The sequence below is a fragment of the Miscanthus floridulus genome, chromosome 11, assembly GCF_019320115.1.
Source record: "Miscanthus floridulus cultivar M001 chromosome 11, ASM1932011v1, whole genome shotgun sequence".
Lineage (NCBI taxonomy): Eukaryota > Viridiplantae > Streptophyta > Magnoliopsida > Poales > Poaceae > Miscanthus > Miscanthus floridulus.
The window spans coordinates 10,536,506-10,550,196 of record NC_089590.1 but is presented as its reverse complement, the minus strand read 5'-3'; the positions used below and the strand labels follow the sequence as shown (position 1 = coordinate 10,550,196).

General features: G+C 45.1%; 1 protein-coding gene across 1 annotated transcript; it reads right to left on the bottom strand.

Annotated features, from left to right (window-relative positions):
* Positions 1-3,797: 3,797 nt before the first annotated feature.
* On the bottom strand, positions 3,798-13,421 carry LOC136494452 (ABC transporter C family member 4-like). Its single transcript, XM_066490616.1, has 11 exons — positions 11,167-13,421; positions 9,875-10,195; positions 9,071-9,157; positions 7,615-8,241; positions 7,167-7,331; positions 6,780-7,074; positions 5,841-6,055; positions 5,288-5,593; positions 4,873-4,936; positions 4,552-4,791; positions 3,798-4,419 (listed from the first exon to the last, which is right to left on the bottom strand). Exons 1-11 carry the CDS (start codon positions 13,372-13,374, stop codon positions 4,319-4,321), a joined length of 4,629 nt encoding a protein of 1,542 aa, XP_066346713.1. The 5' UTR covers positions 13,375-13,421; the 3' UTR covers positions 3,798-4,318.
* Positions 13,422-13,691: the final 270 nt, after the last annotated feature.

The following is a 13,691-nucleotide window of genomic DNA, read 5'->3' as shown; positions in this document are numbered from 1 at the left end:
GCCAACAATGGGGTCAAACGCTTTTGGGTGCCAAAGGAAATCATTTCCAACATGAAGAGCACCAAGAAGGTTTGGATCCCGAAAGGGAAGTGAGAAGTCCAATGGACTTCGGGGAATTTGGAGACTTGGCAAAGTATGGGTGTATTTCATGGGGTGCATCATGATGGACAAAATCATTGCCAAGTAGGTTAGTAAATACTATGGACCCAAATTCCCCTTCCCATGTTAGGTAACTAGATTCAAAGTAGTATCAATTTGCATATCCTATAAGTGGTATTTCTTACAAATTGGTATCTTTAAGCATCTAGTTATTTTTCATGCCTATGTTTGCATTTGCATGCTTATATCTTTTGTCATGCATATAATAGGTATATCTTATGGTAGGCTTGCTCGGTTTTATTCTTAAACCTTGGAGCAAACCTACATGGTTTAAAATTATTTAGGAGCACGGCACATAACTTGTCTTTTGATTGTTCATCTAATATGTGTCAAAGTCCAAATTATAGATAATTTCTCCTGAATATCATATTCGAAAATGATTCTCACATTCATGAGATGTCATCTTTCAAGTGGTATTATTGATTCTAAAATCAATGTGCATGACTTCTACAAGTATCCCACACTTGTGTGCACAAATTTAGGGGGAGGTTACTCTACAAGTTGGATGCTTTGAGACTAACACCTTTTCAAGCTTATCATGTGTGTAGTAGTCTCATTGCAAGGAAAATGGAGTCCCCAGAGTTAAGCATCATACTTCAAATATCCACCACCTATTGCAAATGGTAGAAATCAAATTGATTTCCACATGTGGTATTTCTAAACCGATATCATCATGTTGATTTTATTTTGATATTTATATGCTTTCTCCATGCATTATATAGATTAAATTCCCTTGAGCAATAATTTGCCAATTATGCATATGCTTTGCCTTCTACCATATGTATGCATATATTTAGGGGGAGCTTAATCTATATAATATGAGAGTCAAATTTTGTGACATATTCCACCCTCCACATAAAGGATCATAAAGTTTGACCCTCCCTTGTACTACTAATGTCTTCATTTTCGGTGTTTGATTCCAAAGGGGGAGAATTTAGAGGACCAAAAGCAAGCATTAATAATTTATAAGTTGTAATGGTCCGAGAAAGGGAGGATAATGGATTATGAATTGCCTATGTAATAGGGAGAATTTATAGGAAGCAAGGCTTAAATCCATAATGCCACATGGGGACATTTGCAAGGGCAAGATAAGTTTTTATGTAATATCTTTTAGTCTTACAAATAGTATCTTTTAGCATCATATAACCTTGCCCCTTGCATTGCATCCTAGCAAGTAGATAGTTTTTAAATTCCAAATTTTTATTATTTGCTTGCTTTGGTCGTGTTGTCATCAATCACCAAAAATGGAGAGATTGTAAGGAAAATGGACCCTTGGCATATTTACTTTGGATTTTGGTGTTTGATAATCAACACAACTAAATTGGACTAATAAAGTTGCAAGTGATTGTTTTGTAGTTCAATAGGATGCAAGACGTGACTTGGACGAAGGCGACGTGATGATCCGATGATCAACACCATAAGAAAGACCCTAGAAGCACAAGAGAAGACCCCAGATATCAAGCAAAGTCCAAGCACGAAGATAGGAACCATACCATACGCAAGATCGCGAAGAAACGAGCTCACAGAGGTGACCGGATGCTGGACCGGACGCTGGAGAAAAGTGACCGGACGCTTCGATCAAGAGGCTTGGCAGAAGCAGTGACCGAACGCTGGACCGGACGCTGGCGGCAGATCGATCGGACACAGGACAACAAAGTCCGATCGAGTACAGAGAGGTTCCAGAGCGGCGATAATGCGACCGGACCGGACGCGTCCGGTGGCATGTGACCGGACGCTGGCAGCGTCCGATCAGTGGATCGCGGCTCCAACGGTCGGGACGACCGGACGCGTCCGGTCAGGACGTGATCAGCGTCCGGTCAGTAGCAGTAAAGTGGGATTTCGTCCCCAACAGCTACTTTCTCATTATAAATACAACCTCCAACCGGCCATTTGAGAAGTGTGGAGCCGAGGAAACATGCCAAGGGTGTTGATACACCATTTAAGTGATCTTCACTTGTATAGTGCTTAGTGTTTTATTAGGTGATTAGCGTAGGTGCTTTGCGAAGTGCTTAGGTTGATTAGACTACTGCTTATGCGTTGGCTCTAGGTTTAGGCCTAGTGTTTTCTGAGGTTTGCATACCACTTACCACTCGGTGCTTGCGCGCACCATTATTGTACATCGAAGGGGCTTGTAGTCTTGTGAGATCACATCAACCGCGTTTGTGGTGTGGCCGCCACCGTGTACCGGAGGGAACAAGGCCCGCGACGTTTCGGCCGAAGCTTCATAGTGAAGACGGCGGGAAGCATCCAGGAGAGGCTTGCCGGAAGGCACGTCGGAGACCCACTTGCGCGTGGGGAAGGCCCGAGGCTATCCACGGAGTTACCTGACCGGGAGCTTGGCCCTTGCGAGGGGCTCCAACAAGGACTAGGGGGAAGCTTGCGCGCTTCTCGATACCTCGGTAAAAATACCGAAGTTGTCAACGGGAGTTTGCATATCTCTACCTTACTCTTTAGCTTCCGCATTTACATTGACTGTATTACTCCTTTTGCGGTAGAGATAGCAACACATTAGCAAAACCGTAGTTGCATATTTAGATAGTTTATCTTTTGCATAGGTTTTGCTAAGGTTAGAAAAAGAGGTCATAGTTTAGAAGTAGATTTTTAAGTTGCCTAATTCACCCCCCCCTCTTAGGCGTCACGGTCCCCTACACTAGCCATTAATTTCTTACTCCCTAACCGGCAGCTTACTGCCATTGATTGCATGCAGCTGGTTGTGCATGTGTCTCCCTGGGTTTTAACCCCTAACTGGCAGCTTAACTGCTATTGATTACAGCATGCACCTCTTGGATTACTGTTTTGGCTGCATCTTGAGCTCTGGGACGCCTTTGGTACTGGCGCCCCCACATCACATCTCTTCCCCCCTTGACGAGCAGCTCGTCCTCGAGCTGAAAGCTTGGATAGCGGTCGATGAAGCTGACGACGTCCTCCTGGATCCCATGGGAAGAGCCCAACAGCTAGCTTCAGTAGTACGTTGAGCCTGTCCAGCACCACCAAAACAGGTGACAGAGAGGAGACGGCTGGTGCTGGTGGCGGTGCCATATCCAACTCATCAAGCCTGGAGGATTTTGGTAAACGTCTGCCGCTTGATGGCACAACCATACCCGTCGTCAGCGCCGGGTGGACAGTGTGTGCTGCGGCGACACCTAATGATGTGGGGGATGGGATCGTTGAAGGCGCAGGGTTGATCGTTGGCCGCATCTTCCTTGTGGTGTGCCTTACCAGGAACCCTCTCGCTGCCGCCTGTAGCCGCACCACTGCTTGGAGTTCATGCTCTGACTTCTCCAAGTGAGCATGGTAGCGGTTGAACATCATGACGAAGCGATCCATCTCCTCTGCGAGACGGCGAGTCCCCTCAACGAGGGCAGTGATTCGCTCATCACTTGATGGTGATGGATGACCGACAGCAGAAGCCATAGGAAAGGATCCCTGACTCATGACATGGAGGCGGCATAAGTCGTTGGTGAGGCTGGGGCGGATAGTGTGGTGGCTGTTGGGTTTGGCGGCGGAGCAGAGGTAGAAGAGGAGCGCCTGGAAGCCGATACCAGATGTTAAGAACCTTAGTTCATATCGGAGATAGGGAGGATAACCATTGCCAAGAGGAAGGCCGGGCAAAGTCGGTGTGGAGGGAGACTAGAATATTTGAGGGTAACTAGATTGTTTGTTGTTCATTGCTTGATTCTCTCTCAGCCGGTTACAAGATATAAATAGAAGTTCCTGAGTCCTAGCTCCTCGATTCTCTCCTAGCCATTAACTTCTTACTCCCTAACCGGCAGCTTACTGCCATTGATTGCATGCAGCTGGCTATGCATGCGCCTGCCTAGGTTTTAACCCCTAACTAGCAGCTTAATTGCCATTGATTACAGCATGCACCTCCTGGATTACCGTTCTGGCTACATCTTGAGCCCTGGGACGCCTTTGGTACTGGCGCCCCCACATCACAAAAGGTGATCCCTAAACTTTCAAAGTATTTTTCCTCTCTTGTGTGAGCTTCTTATCAAATTGCTGCAAAGCTACAACAGCATCCGGAGTTTACCACAGTTCACTCATAATATTGCAAACTTTCTAGAGTTGCATTCCCTGCACATTCCTCCACATGTACACTAAAGTCAAGCTACCAACTTCTACTTATTTTTTAAAAACTCACAGTATCACGGTACGGTTACAGGTTCGATGAGCGATTGGCATACTCCTGAACCATAGCACCGAAGAGGGATGGTTGTTCGATCAACCTCGATGGTGAGTCAAATTCTTTTACCAGACCTGAAAAGAAAATGGTAATACTTTAGAATAACATTCTGGAACACAAAACTACGCACACTAATTTTACCAGATACCGAAGTCTATATGCAACAAACAGCTCTGAAAATGAATGCACTGACTGAAGGGACCTACCTGCATCCAACACCAAAACTCTATCACAGTCCATGACTGTTGGTATTCTGTGTGCGATGCTAATTATTGTACATGATGAAAACTCCCGTCGCGTGATCTTCTGAATTGTGCCATCAGTTTGGGAATCAACTGAAGCAGTTGCCTCATCCATAAATAAGATCTGGGTCAGCTTTAGTATGACACGGCCAAGACAGAGGAGTTGTCTTTGGCCTACACTCCAGTTCTCTCCACTATCAGCCACTATGAACAACCAAAGCAAAAGAAATGAATAGAATGCCAACAGATATACAATAACACAAAGAAGCATAAAAATAGTAATACCTGGAGCATCAAGTTTTTCAGGTTTGGAAACTACTACATCCTTCAACTGACAGCGCTCAAGAGCCTGAAATGTTGTCAATCAATGTCCATGGTTAGTTAAGGCAGATAGGGCATCATGTTGGAATGAGAATAAAATAAACTACTCCCTCCATTTCAAATCATAAGTCGTTTTAACTTCAAACCAGTTTTTGTAGCTGTGACCAAGTTTTCAGAAAAAATAAATCAACACCTACAGTATCAAATAAATGCACTATCAAAATATATGTCATGGTGTATCTATGAATCTCGTTTGATGTTCTAGATATTTTTGTTTTTTTTTTCTATAAACTTGCTTAAAGCAAGAAAAGTTTGACTTATGATAAAACTAAAGACTCAAAATATGGAATGGAGGAAATACATGTTAGTGATGCTGTACCTGCCATATTTCTGCATCTGAATACTGCCCAATTGGATCAATGTTGCTTCGAATTGTTCCTTCAAACAGTACTGGTTCCTGTGGAATTATGCCCAAACGAGATCTCAAATCATGCAGACCCAGTGTGCATATGTCTATTCCATCAATGATCATTTTTCCCTCTGCAGGTTCTACGAGCCTGAACAATGCTTGGATCAAAGTTGACTTGCCACTGCCTGTCCTTCCTACAACTCCTATCTTTTCTCCACCACTGATACTTATATTAATGCCTTTCAGAATTAAAGGTGTATTTGGTCGATACCTAACCTGAAATAAAAAAAGGTAGACATCTTCAATAGTTGTAAATAATCCCTAACTGCAAACAGAATGTTTCAATGCATCATTCACTTGATTGAGTGCAAGATCTATAGAAAGTTGCCCCAAATTTATGTGCAGTGTAAGGTTTTGAATGCTAAGGAAAGAAAGGGGGACTAGATTGATTTGAGTACTTTGAATCATAAAAGGGACTAACAGGGAAAAACTAGTAAAACAAAGGTAAATAAGGACCACTAACCTTTAGATCCTTAATGTCAATGTCCCCATGAGTGGGCCAATTTGAAGAAGGAATATGCTCTTCTATTTTCCATGCTGCCTCGGAAGGAAGAGCACTGAACTGATTTACCCTCTCCACAGCAACCATATCGTTTTCTAACATGCAGCTAATGGATATTGCAAAGTACACCAGAGAATTGAGGGAGAGGCCATAAGATAGAGACATACCAACAAATTCTGCAAAAGCATAGCAGACATCAGTCTACGATAAGGTCATCATCATAAACCTACAGAGACTAATTACCAGCTACAACAATTAAGGTAGGGCAATTTGTCTACAGGATACTTAAAAAAACAGCTTGTCTCTAGGACTCGGACAAAAAAAGACTTCTCTGTAGGATGACAAAAAAAAAACAATAGTGATCGATAAAAAAAATCAAGGAAATTCACTGTGCCTAGACAAATTTCCCATTAAGAACATTATCATCAGTTGATTACTCGCTTAAAAAACAGAGACAAAATAATCATGTATATATAGATTCAAACATATACTGACAACCATGTAGCATAAAAAATAAAAAGAACATAAGTCAACCATTTTAAAAAAACAGACAGTACTCTTGGTGTTTTACTTCTATGAATGAAGCAATTAGGGACAAACTGCTAAATATATGAAGCTGAAATTGATGTCTTCTCATATGAGATTGTATGTCTGGTTCTTTATAAAAAAAAGGGCAGCCCCAGTGCACGTAGCTCCCGCTTGCGCAGGGTCAGGGGAAGGGTCCGACCACTTGGGTCTTTTGTACGCAGCCTTTCCCTGCATTTCTACAAGAGGCTGTTTCGAGGACCCGTGACCTCATGGTCACAAGGCAGCAGCTTTACCACTGCGCCAAGGCTCCCCTTCTATGTCTGGTTCTTTATGCTAGAAAAAAAATATAATCTAAAATATATTGATCTATACCTTTCTTGATAAAATTACTGGGCAGGCTGATCATGAGAAATGCAGTTATTGACAATAAAAGTGTTCCAATTAGCTCCAGTCGGAAACCGAGCCATTCGTTTGCGGCATAGTTGTGGAAGTACATGCGCAAACTTGAATTAATTTTGTCTAAATTTTCCTGGAAAAATTCGTTCTCCTTTTTGAAACATCTTATGGTTGTGGCCCCAAGAACAGTTTCAGAGAAGTGATCAATAACTGGTGCCTTTGTCACTCCTTCAAGTCGAGTTAACTCCCGTGAGGTTGAAAGATAGCGATTCTGCAGAAATGAAGATTGAAATTGCAACTTCCATTATGTATTTTCTTTAATGTGCATTGCATGAGATAATTTTTTTGGCAGTTGGAGCATACCCTGTACCAAATGTTCAATAGTAGAAGTGGAATTACGGCTATAACTGATGGCCAGGCAACCTGACAAGTGACGATAATGGTGCTCAATACTGAAATGTACATTGAAATTGTCAGACCAACGAAAAATGCCAGCACAACATCAATGGTCGTTTGGTCAGATGATGCCTGAAAAGAGAAAGTGGAGATAAAATAATTGCAGTATCACTCTTTTTAGGCCTCAAACTAAAACCTAATCCATAGATGCCAAAGTACAAGAAACACACAAGACACAAGATCCTACTATTTAAGCTACGTTAATGAGGTTTATTTCGATTTCCAACTACTTTGATTCATAGTGGAGGGTAATTAGGTATTTAGGTTTCCTGAGGAATTTATAATTACTTCCTATGTACTAGTGAAGTTTGGGACTTTCAGCCAATTACAAGATAAACCAAAAGATGAGATTTACCCGACTGAGAATCCTTCCTGAAGGAGTGGTATCGAAGAATGACATAGGGGCATGCATAATGCTGTCAAACATCTTCTTGAAAAATATCTGAGCTGTTTGAAGTCCCAAAACTGTCTCAAGAAGAGTCTTGATTACTTGAAGGACCATCGAAAAAGCGGCTATGGCCACATACACTCCAATGAACAATGATGGGTTAAATGGAATGCTTCCTGACGTTTCGTACGATAGCCAATAGTCACTAGCCATATCAGAGCCCTGCCACACGACTGCAAAGGCAAGCATGCCCACAACTCCCCACCAGCCCCAGGCCTCTGTCATGTATAGCTTGTACACTCGCCAACTTACTTGACCACTCTCCCTTTCCTCTTCCTGTATAATCTTAGAAGTGGCTGCTTCTATTTCTGGTACAACAACCACCTTCTCACCCTTTCGAATGGATCTAGAGCGTAGAGAAGGGATTCTAACTACTGCAGTAGGCTGAAAATGTTCAGGTTTCTCTACTTGACAATGTTGCTCCACCAGTTCCATTGAACTGTCATGAGCAGCAACAAGAGCTGCAAAATCAGAACCTGCATCTACTAATTCATCATACTTTCCTGATTGTGCAATCATACCATCTCTCATGACCTGCATGGACAAAAAGGATAAAAAGAAGTCAAGGACATATTGGGAAACTCTACTATTGTGCCCTTTTACAAGAAGAAGATGGCCAATCCAAAAATCTCTATCATAGATACAAGTGTCTTATAACTGGAATAAATACTAATGAACTGAAATTATAAGTGTGATAATTAGTTTGCTGAATTAACTCCAACCTTTAGACCTATGATCTGGTCTGAACATTGTCTGGTCTGAACATTGTCTGGTCTGAACATTGCTATGGTTTTATTGGTTGTATCAAATAGTAGTTGGCATTTTGCTTTTTTTAACCTTTTTAAAAAAAAGAAAGATTATTTTCTTGCTAGATATTATCAGAATTCAGAACATGTTCATTACTCCCTCTGTCCCTCAATAAATAGATTCCTAGAGTTGTCTTAAGTCAAACTTTTTAAACTTTGACCGAATTTCTAGAAAAAAAAACGTAAAGATCTATGGTATCAAATTAGTATCATTAGATCTAGAATATATTTTCATAAGGTGCTCATTTTATGTCATATATGTTATTACTCTTTTTCTATAAAGTTAGTCAAACTTAAAAAAGTTTGACTGGCACGGATTCTAGGAATTGATTTATTTGGGGACGGATGGAGTATTTTTTAAATAAAAAAAAAAACTACCAGAACATTCTGATAAGTATTTGTAACAGAAGATATCTGAGAGAGTGCATAATGAACACCATAGAACCAAAATTGGACATCACACCCAGTTGTTTGTAAAGCTTACTACACAAAATAGTTTTGCTAAAAGAAAGCATATCGCCTGACAAGTAACTGCAATGGTGTAGCATCTAACTTACAAATATGTTGTCCACATTATGCAAGAAATCCACTTGGTGTGTAACAAGTATGATGGTCTTCCCCTTAAGTGTTCCCCTTAGACATTCCTGCAAAATAAAGTCTGCTGTTGTAATAGTGTGCAAATTTATATGGTTAATCAATCCCACTGTTGCAAAAACAAAGATATAAGTACGAAATATGGTTTGTCCATCGTTGGTTGTTATATATTAAATATATCAACGTAATCAAGTAGCTTTTTATCCTCTGAGATTCCATTGACAGCTATTCCATTTTTATTTCGAGCAAAATAAAACCACATCATTCACATATATTTCTCATGTATTTCAACATCATTCAAGTTTAGTATTAATTAGTTACTCGAAGATATAACAGTGTTCAATAAAAATATTGTAGGTGTATGACTCAGGAAGGGGAGTAATAATGCTGAAAAAAATAATCTGAAAAGTACTTGACTCTAAAACTTATGGAGCTAAACCCGCTGACAAATAGTGGTAAACTTGGGTCCATTTCCTGTCACTTTCCATTTACTAGGAGGTGGGGGTGACTTCCCTAATCATGACAATAGCTTCTATCTAATGAATAATTAATGGATCTTTTTCATATCACAATAAGTATAAGGAAGGCTTAGAATGGATAACACCATATCTACAAAATTTACAGGTTGTGTTTCACCTAAGCCGCAAATTACAATCTTTCTTCATCCGTTAACGACTTATAAAGCTTGTAGTAACTTAATTGCATCAAATGATGTTGTAAGGGCATGTGTGGTTGAAAATATATATACCGAAAAACAAAAGGTATACCTTAAAGATATTTGAACCAGTGTGTGCATCAACAGCACTGAAGACATCATCAAGAAGATATATATCACAATGTTGGTAGACTGCTCTGGCAAGCTGAATACGCTGTTTCTGCCCACCACTGAGATTGATTCCTCGCTCTCCAATTTCAGTCTGGTCTCCAAATTCCATCATTTCCAAATCTTTTTCCAGGCAGCAAGAACGAATGACTTCTTTATATCTTTCAGCATGCATCGGCTGTCCAAATAAGATATTCTCTTGAATGGTCCCATTTTGGATCCAAGCAGTCTGTGAAACATATGCAGTGCTCCCACATACTCTGACCTATCAAAAATGAAAGAAGTTAAACAAACTGGCACTAGTATAGAGTATAAATGACCACACAGTATACTGTATAGGAAATATCATTATGCAGAAAATGCTAAACATGCTTTAAATGACATACTGTATAAGCTTTCTATGCTCATTATGGATTTGCACTGCTAAAGAAAATTTATACTTCAACAAATGGCTGGGAACTTATTCAACTAAACGCTAAACAGTTGGTCACCTATCCTTTAACTATTATTCGGTCTAAATGGATATTTAGACAAGCTAAATGGGAATTTAAATGGGATATCAAACAGACATGGCTTACCACCGTTTAGCGTTTAAACAGAGTTGAAGTTTAATTGGTGTAAACTGCCATTTAGGTGAAAATAACTATCAGGAAAAAAATTCCCACACAGTTAAAATGAAAACCTTTACACTACAAAGCATGTAAACTGATGGATAGGCTTTCAGTCAAACATCAAACAGACATACTCAGCACAATAAGAGATAGAGACCATGTCAGGTTTAGAGAGGCATTGCATCAAACACATGGTGGTCGTCGTACAAAGGACTCCAAACCAGCATGCCAAAACAAGGCACAATACCATACGAGTTGGATTTGAATGTCACTTGCATGATTTGCATCCATTCCAACCAGAATAAGTGGGAGAGCAAAATGCTAATCGGTCTAATTGAACAGGCTTCTCTACCCATGCAAATTACCAATTGCTATTGCACTTGTGGTTCCATACTTATTTTGGAAACATGGCTGACCACACATTGTGTAGGGAGAATGTTGACTCGGGATGCTGACCACCAAACATGGACTCCTGAAATGACCTTAGACTTGATTTGGACCCAACCTACCTAGTAATTTGACAGTTCCGTACGCTGGTGGTCACTTTCGGAGAGTGTTGGAAAATCCAATGAAGAAAATCCAATGAAAAACAATATTCGCTTTGAATCAGAAATTTCACACTCACCGTGCCAGAGATCTTCTCCATTTCTCCCATAATGCAAGAAAGCAGTGACGACTTGCCAGATCCGACCATCCCAACCACCGCCGCAAGCTCACCCTTCCTTACCTCAGCATTGATCCCCTTCAGCACCGTCTCCAGTACAGGTGTCCCCTCCACATCTTTTTCCTCCTCGCTTTCATCATCCTCACCTTCTACACTCTGCTTCTTTCCCCTCACGTCCCACGCGAAAACACCGTCGCGCACCTCCACGCCCACCGCGCTAGTGTCAATGCCCGTGTCGTCCACGTGCTCCACTGCCGAGTCATCAAGCTCCGCATCAAGCAGGTACCTGTCAAGCCTGCCAACAGACACGGTTGCCTGCGTCACAGCAGCAATCGCCTCGGGGAAGCTCTGCATAGGTGCGTCGAGCATTCGGAAGAACGCGGTCGCCGTGAACACCTTCCCGGCATCGAGCTGGACGCCAGTCAGCACGCAGGTGCCGAACACAAGCACGGTCATGGCGAGCGGGCCGCTCCAGAGCACGACGGTGTTGGCACACATGAAGTACATGGACTTGGCTAGCCACCCGAGCTCTTCCTCCCTGAGCTGGCGGATCTTGTCCCCGAACGTCTCCTCCAACGCCTGCAGCTTGATGACGCGGATGTAGTTGAGCAGCTCGGTGATGGCCTTCATGCGCTCGTCGCGCTTGCCGAGGAACTTGAACTGGTACTCGATGTTGAGCTTGTTGGCGAAGGCCACGACCACGGTGACCACGGCGATGGCGGCGACCGCGGTGAGCACGGCGGGGCCGAGGTGGGTGTAGAGCAGGGCGAGAGCCACAGCGATCTCCAGTGGCATGAGCCATAAGTTGTGGAGCTGGTGCGTGACGTCGGCCACCTCTTGGGCGTCCACCTCCATGTAGTTCACGATCGCGCCGGCGCCGTGCGCGCGGCGCGCGCCCGTAGACAGCCGCAGCGACTTTCGGTACACCGCCGCGAGCAGCGCGGCGTTGATGCGCATCCCCAGCTTCTGGCCCTGGAACTCATAGTGGTGCGACGCCAGCGTCTCGGCCGCCTTGCCAACGAGGAGGACGGCGACGAGCTGCAGCCCCTCCGTGAGCTCCCCGCCGCGTCGCACGAATTCGACGAACCGGTCCACGAGCGACGGGCCGATGTACATGACGGAGAGTTGCGCCACGCCGAGCACGGCGGTGAGAAGGAACTGCGGCCAGAAGGAGCGCAGCAGCGCGGTGAGCACCGGGCGCTGGGGCTTCGACGAATCCGGCGCGGGCCAGTTGGAGGCGAACAGCGCGTACGCCGCCTCGGCGGTGTCCGGCGGCGCCACGGGCGGGACTTGGTCGGCCGCGAGCGTCGCCCTCGAGCCCTTGGCGACGAGCGGGTTGATCCATGCGAACGTGGCCAGCGAGAGCCACGACGCCGTGGCGTACGTCTCCTCTGCAGCGGTGGCGGCGGCGTCGGCGCGACCACCACCATCGGAATCGACGACGAGGCCCGTGGAGCCGGTGGCCGCGAAATAGAGCAGCGGGAGCGAGAGCGCCAGCCACACGAACGCGAGCGGGTCATCAGGGACGACCGGCTCGGCGGCGGCATACCGCGCAGCCGCGCACCCAGCGAAGAGCGCGGCGAAAGCGGCCGTGGCGAGCCAGAAGAGCCTGAGGTGGAGCGGGTGGAGTCGCGCGGGTGGCGCCCCAGCAGCAGCCTTGTTCTTCTCCGCTGCGACGACCCAAGCGGCCGCGAGGTGCGCGACGGCGTGCGCGGCGAGGAACGCGCACTCCGCCGCGACCAGCCCCGCGGTCGTCCCGCTGCGGCGCAGGAGTGCGAGGAGGAGGAGTAGAAGAACAAGGACGGCCGCCGCCGCCTGGACGGCGGAAGCCGCGAGCGCGAGGCCGTGCCGGAAGCGGAGGGGAGGCGGCGCCTGGTCGGTGGTGGCCGGCTTGGCGAGGAGGGGCTCCCGCGCGCGGTGGTCGAGGCCGAGGCCGTGGTCCGGGCCATCGTCGTTGCGCCGCCGGGAGAGGCGGCGGGCGCGGAGTGTGACCCCCAGCGCGGCGACGAGGAATAGGAGGTCCAGGGCGGCGAGCAGCGCGCGCTGCGGGCACGGGGAGAGGAAGAGGAAGGCGAGGCGGCCGGGGATGGAGGACGCGGCGGGCGTCGGCAGCGCGGTGCAGGCGGTGGTGGCGAGCCACCACGGGAGGGCAGAGGATGGAACCTCCATCGTGGCGGGTGGCGGGTGGTGGCACGTGGTGGTGCGTCACATTTGGGTCTGGGTGCGACGAGGCGGGAAGGCCGTGGCGGGGTTTTGTAGTCTATCAGCCAGAACAACGCCCAAAATATAATTTATTCATCCTTTGAGCAGCGGTACATGCAAAAGATTCAATACTTATTCGGTATCTTTTTCAACCACAAGACCCAAAAGAAAAATTCTTTCTGCAAATAGGTTTTTAGGAGAGAGGATGTCCATATTTAGGTTGTGCCTCTCAGACAACTCAAAATAGATCTCCCATATAGTTGGTACACCGTTGAAAGCTAATT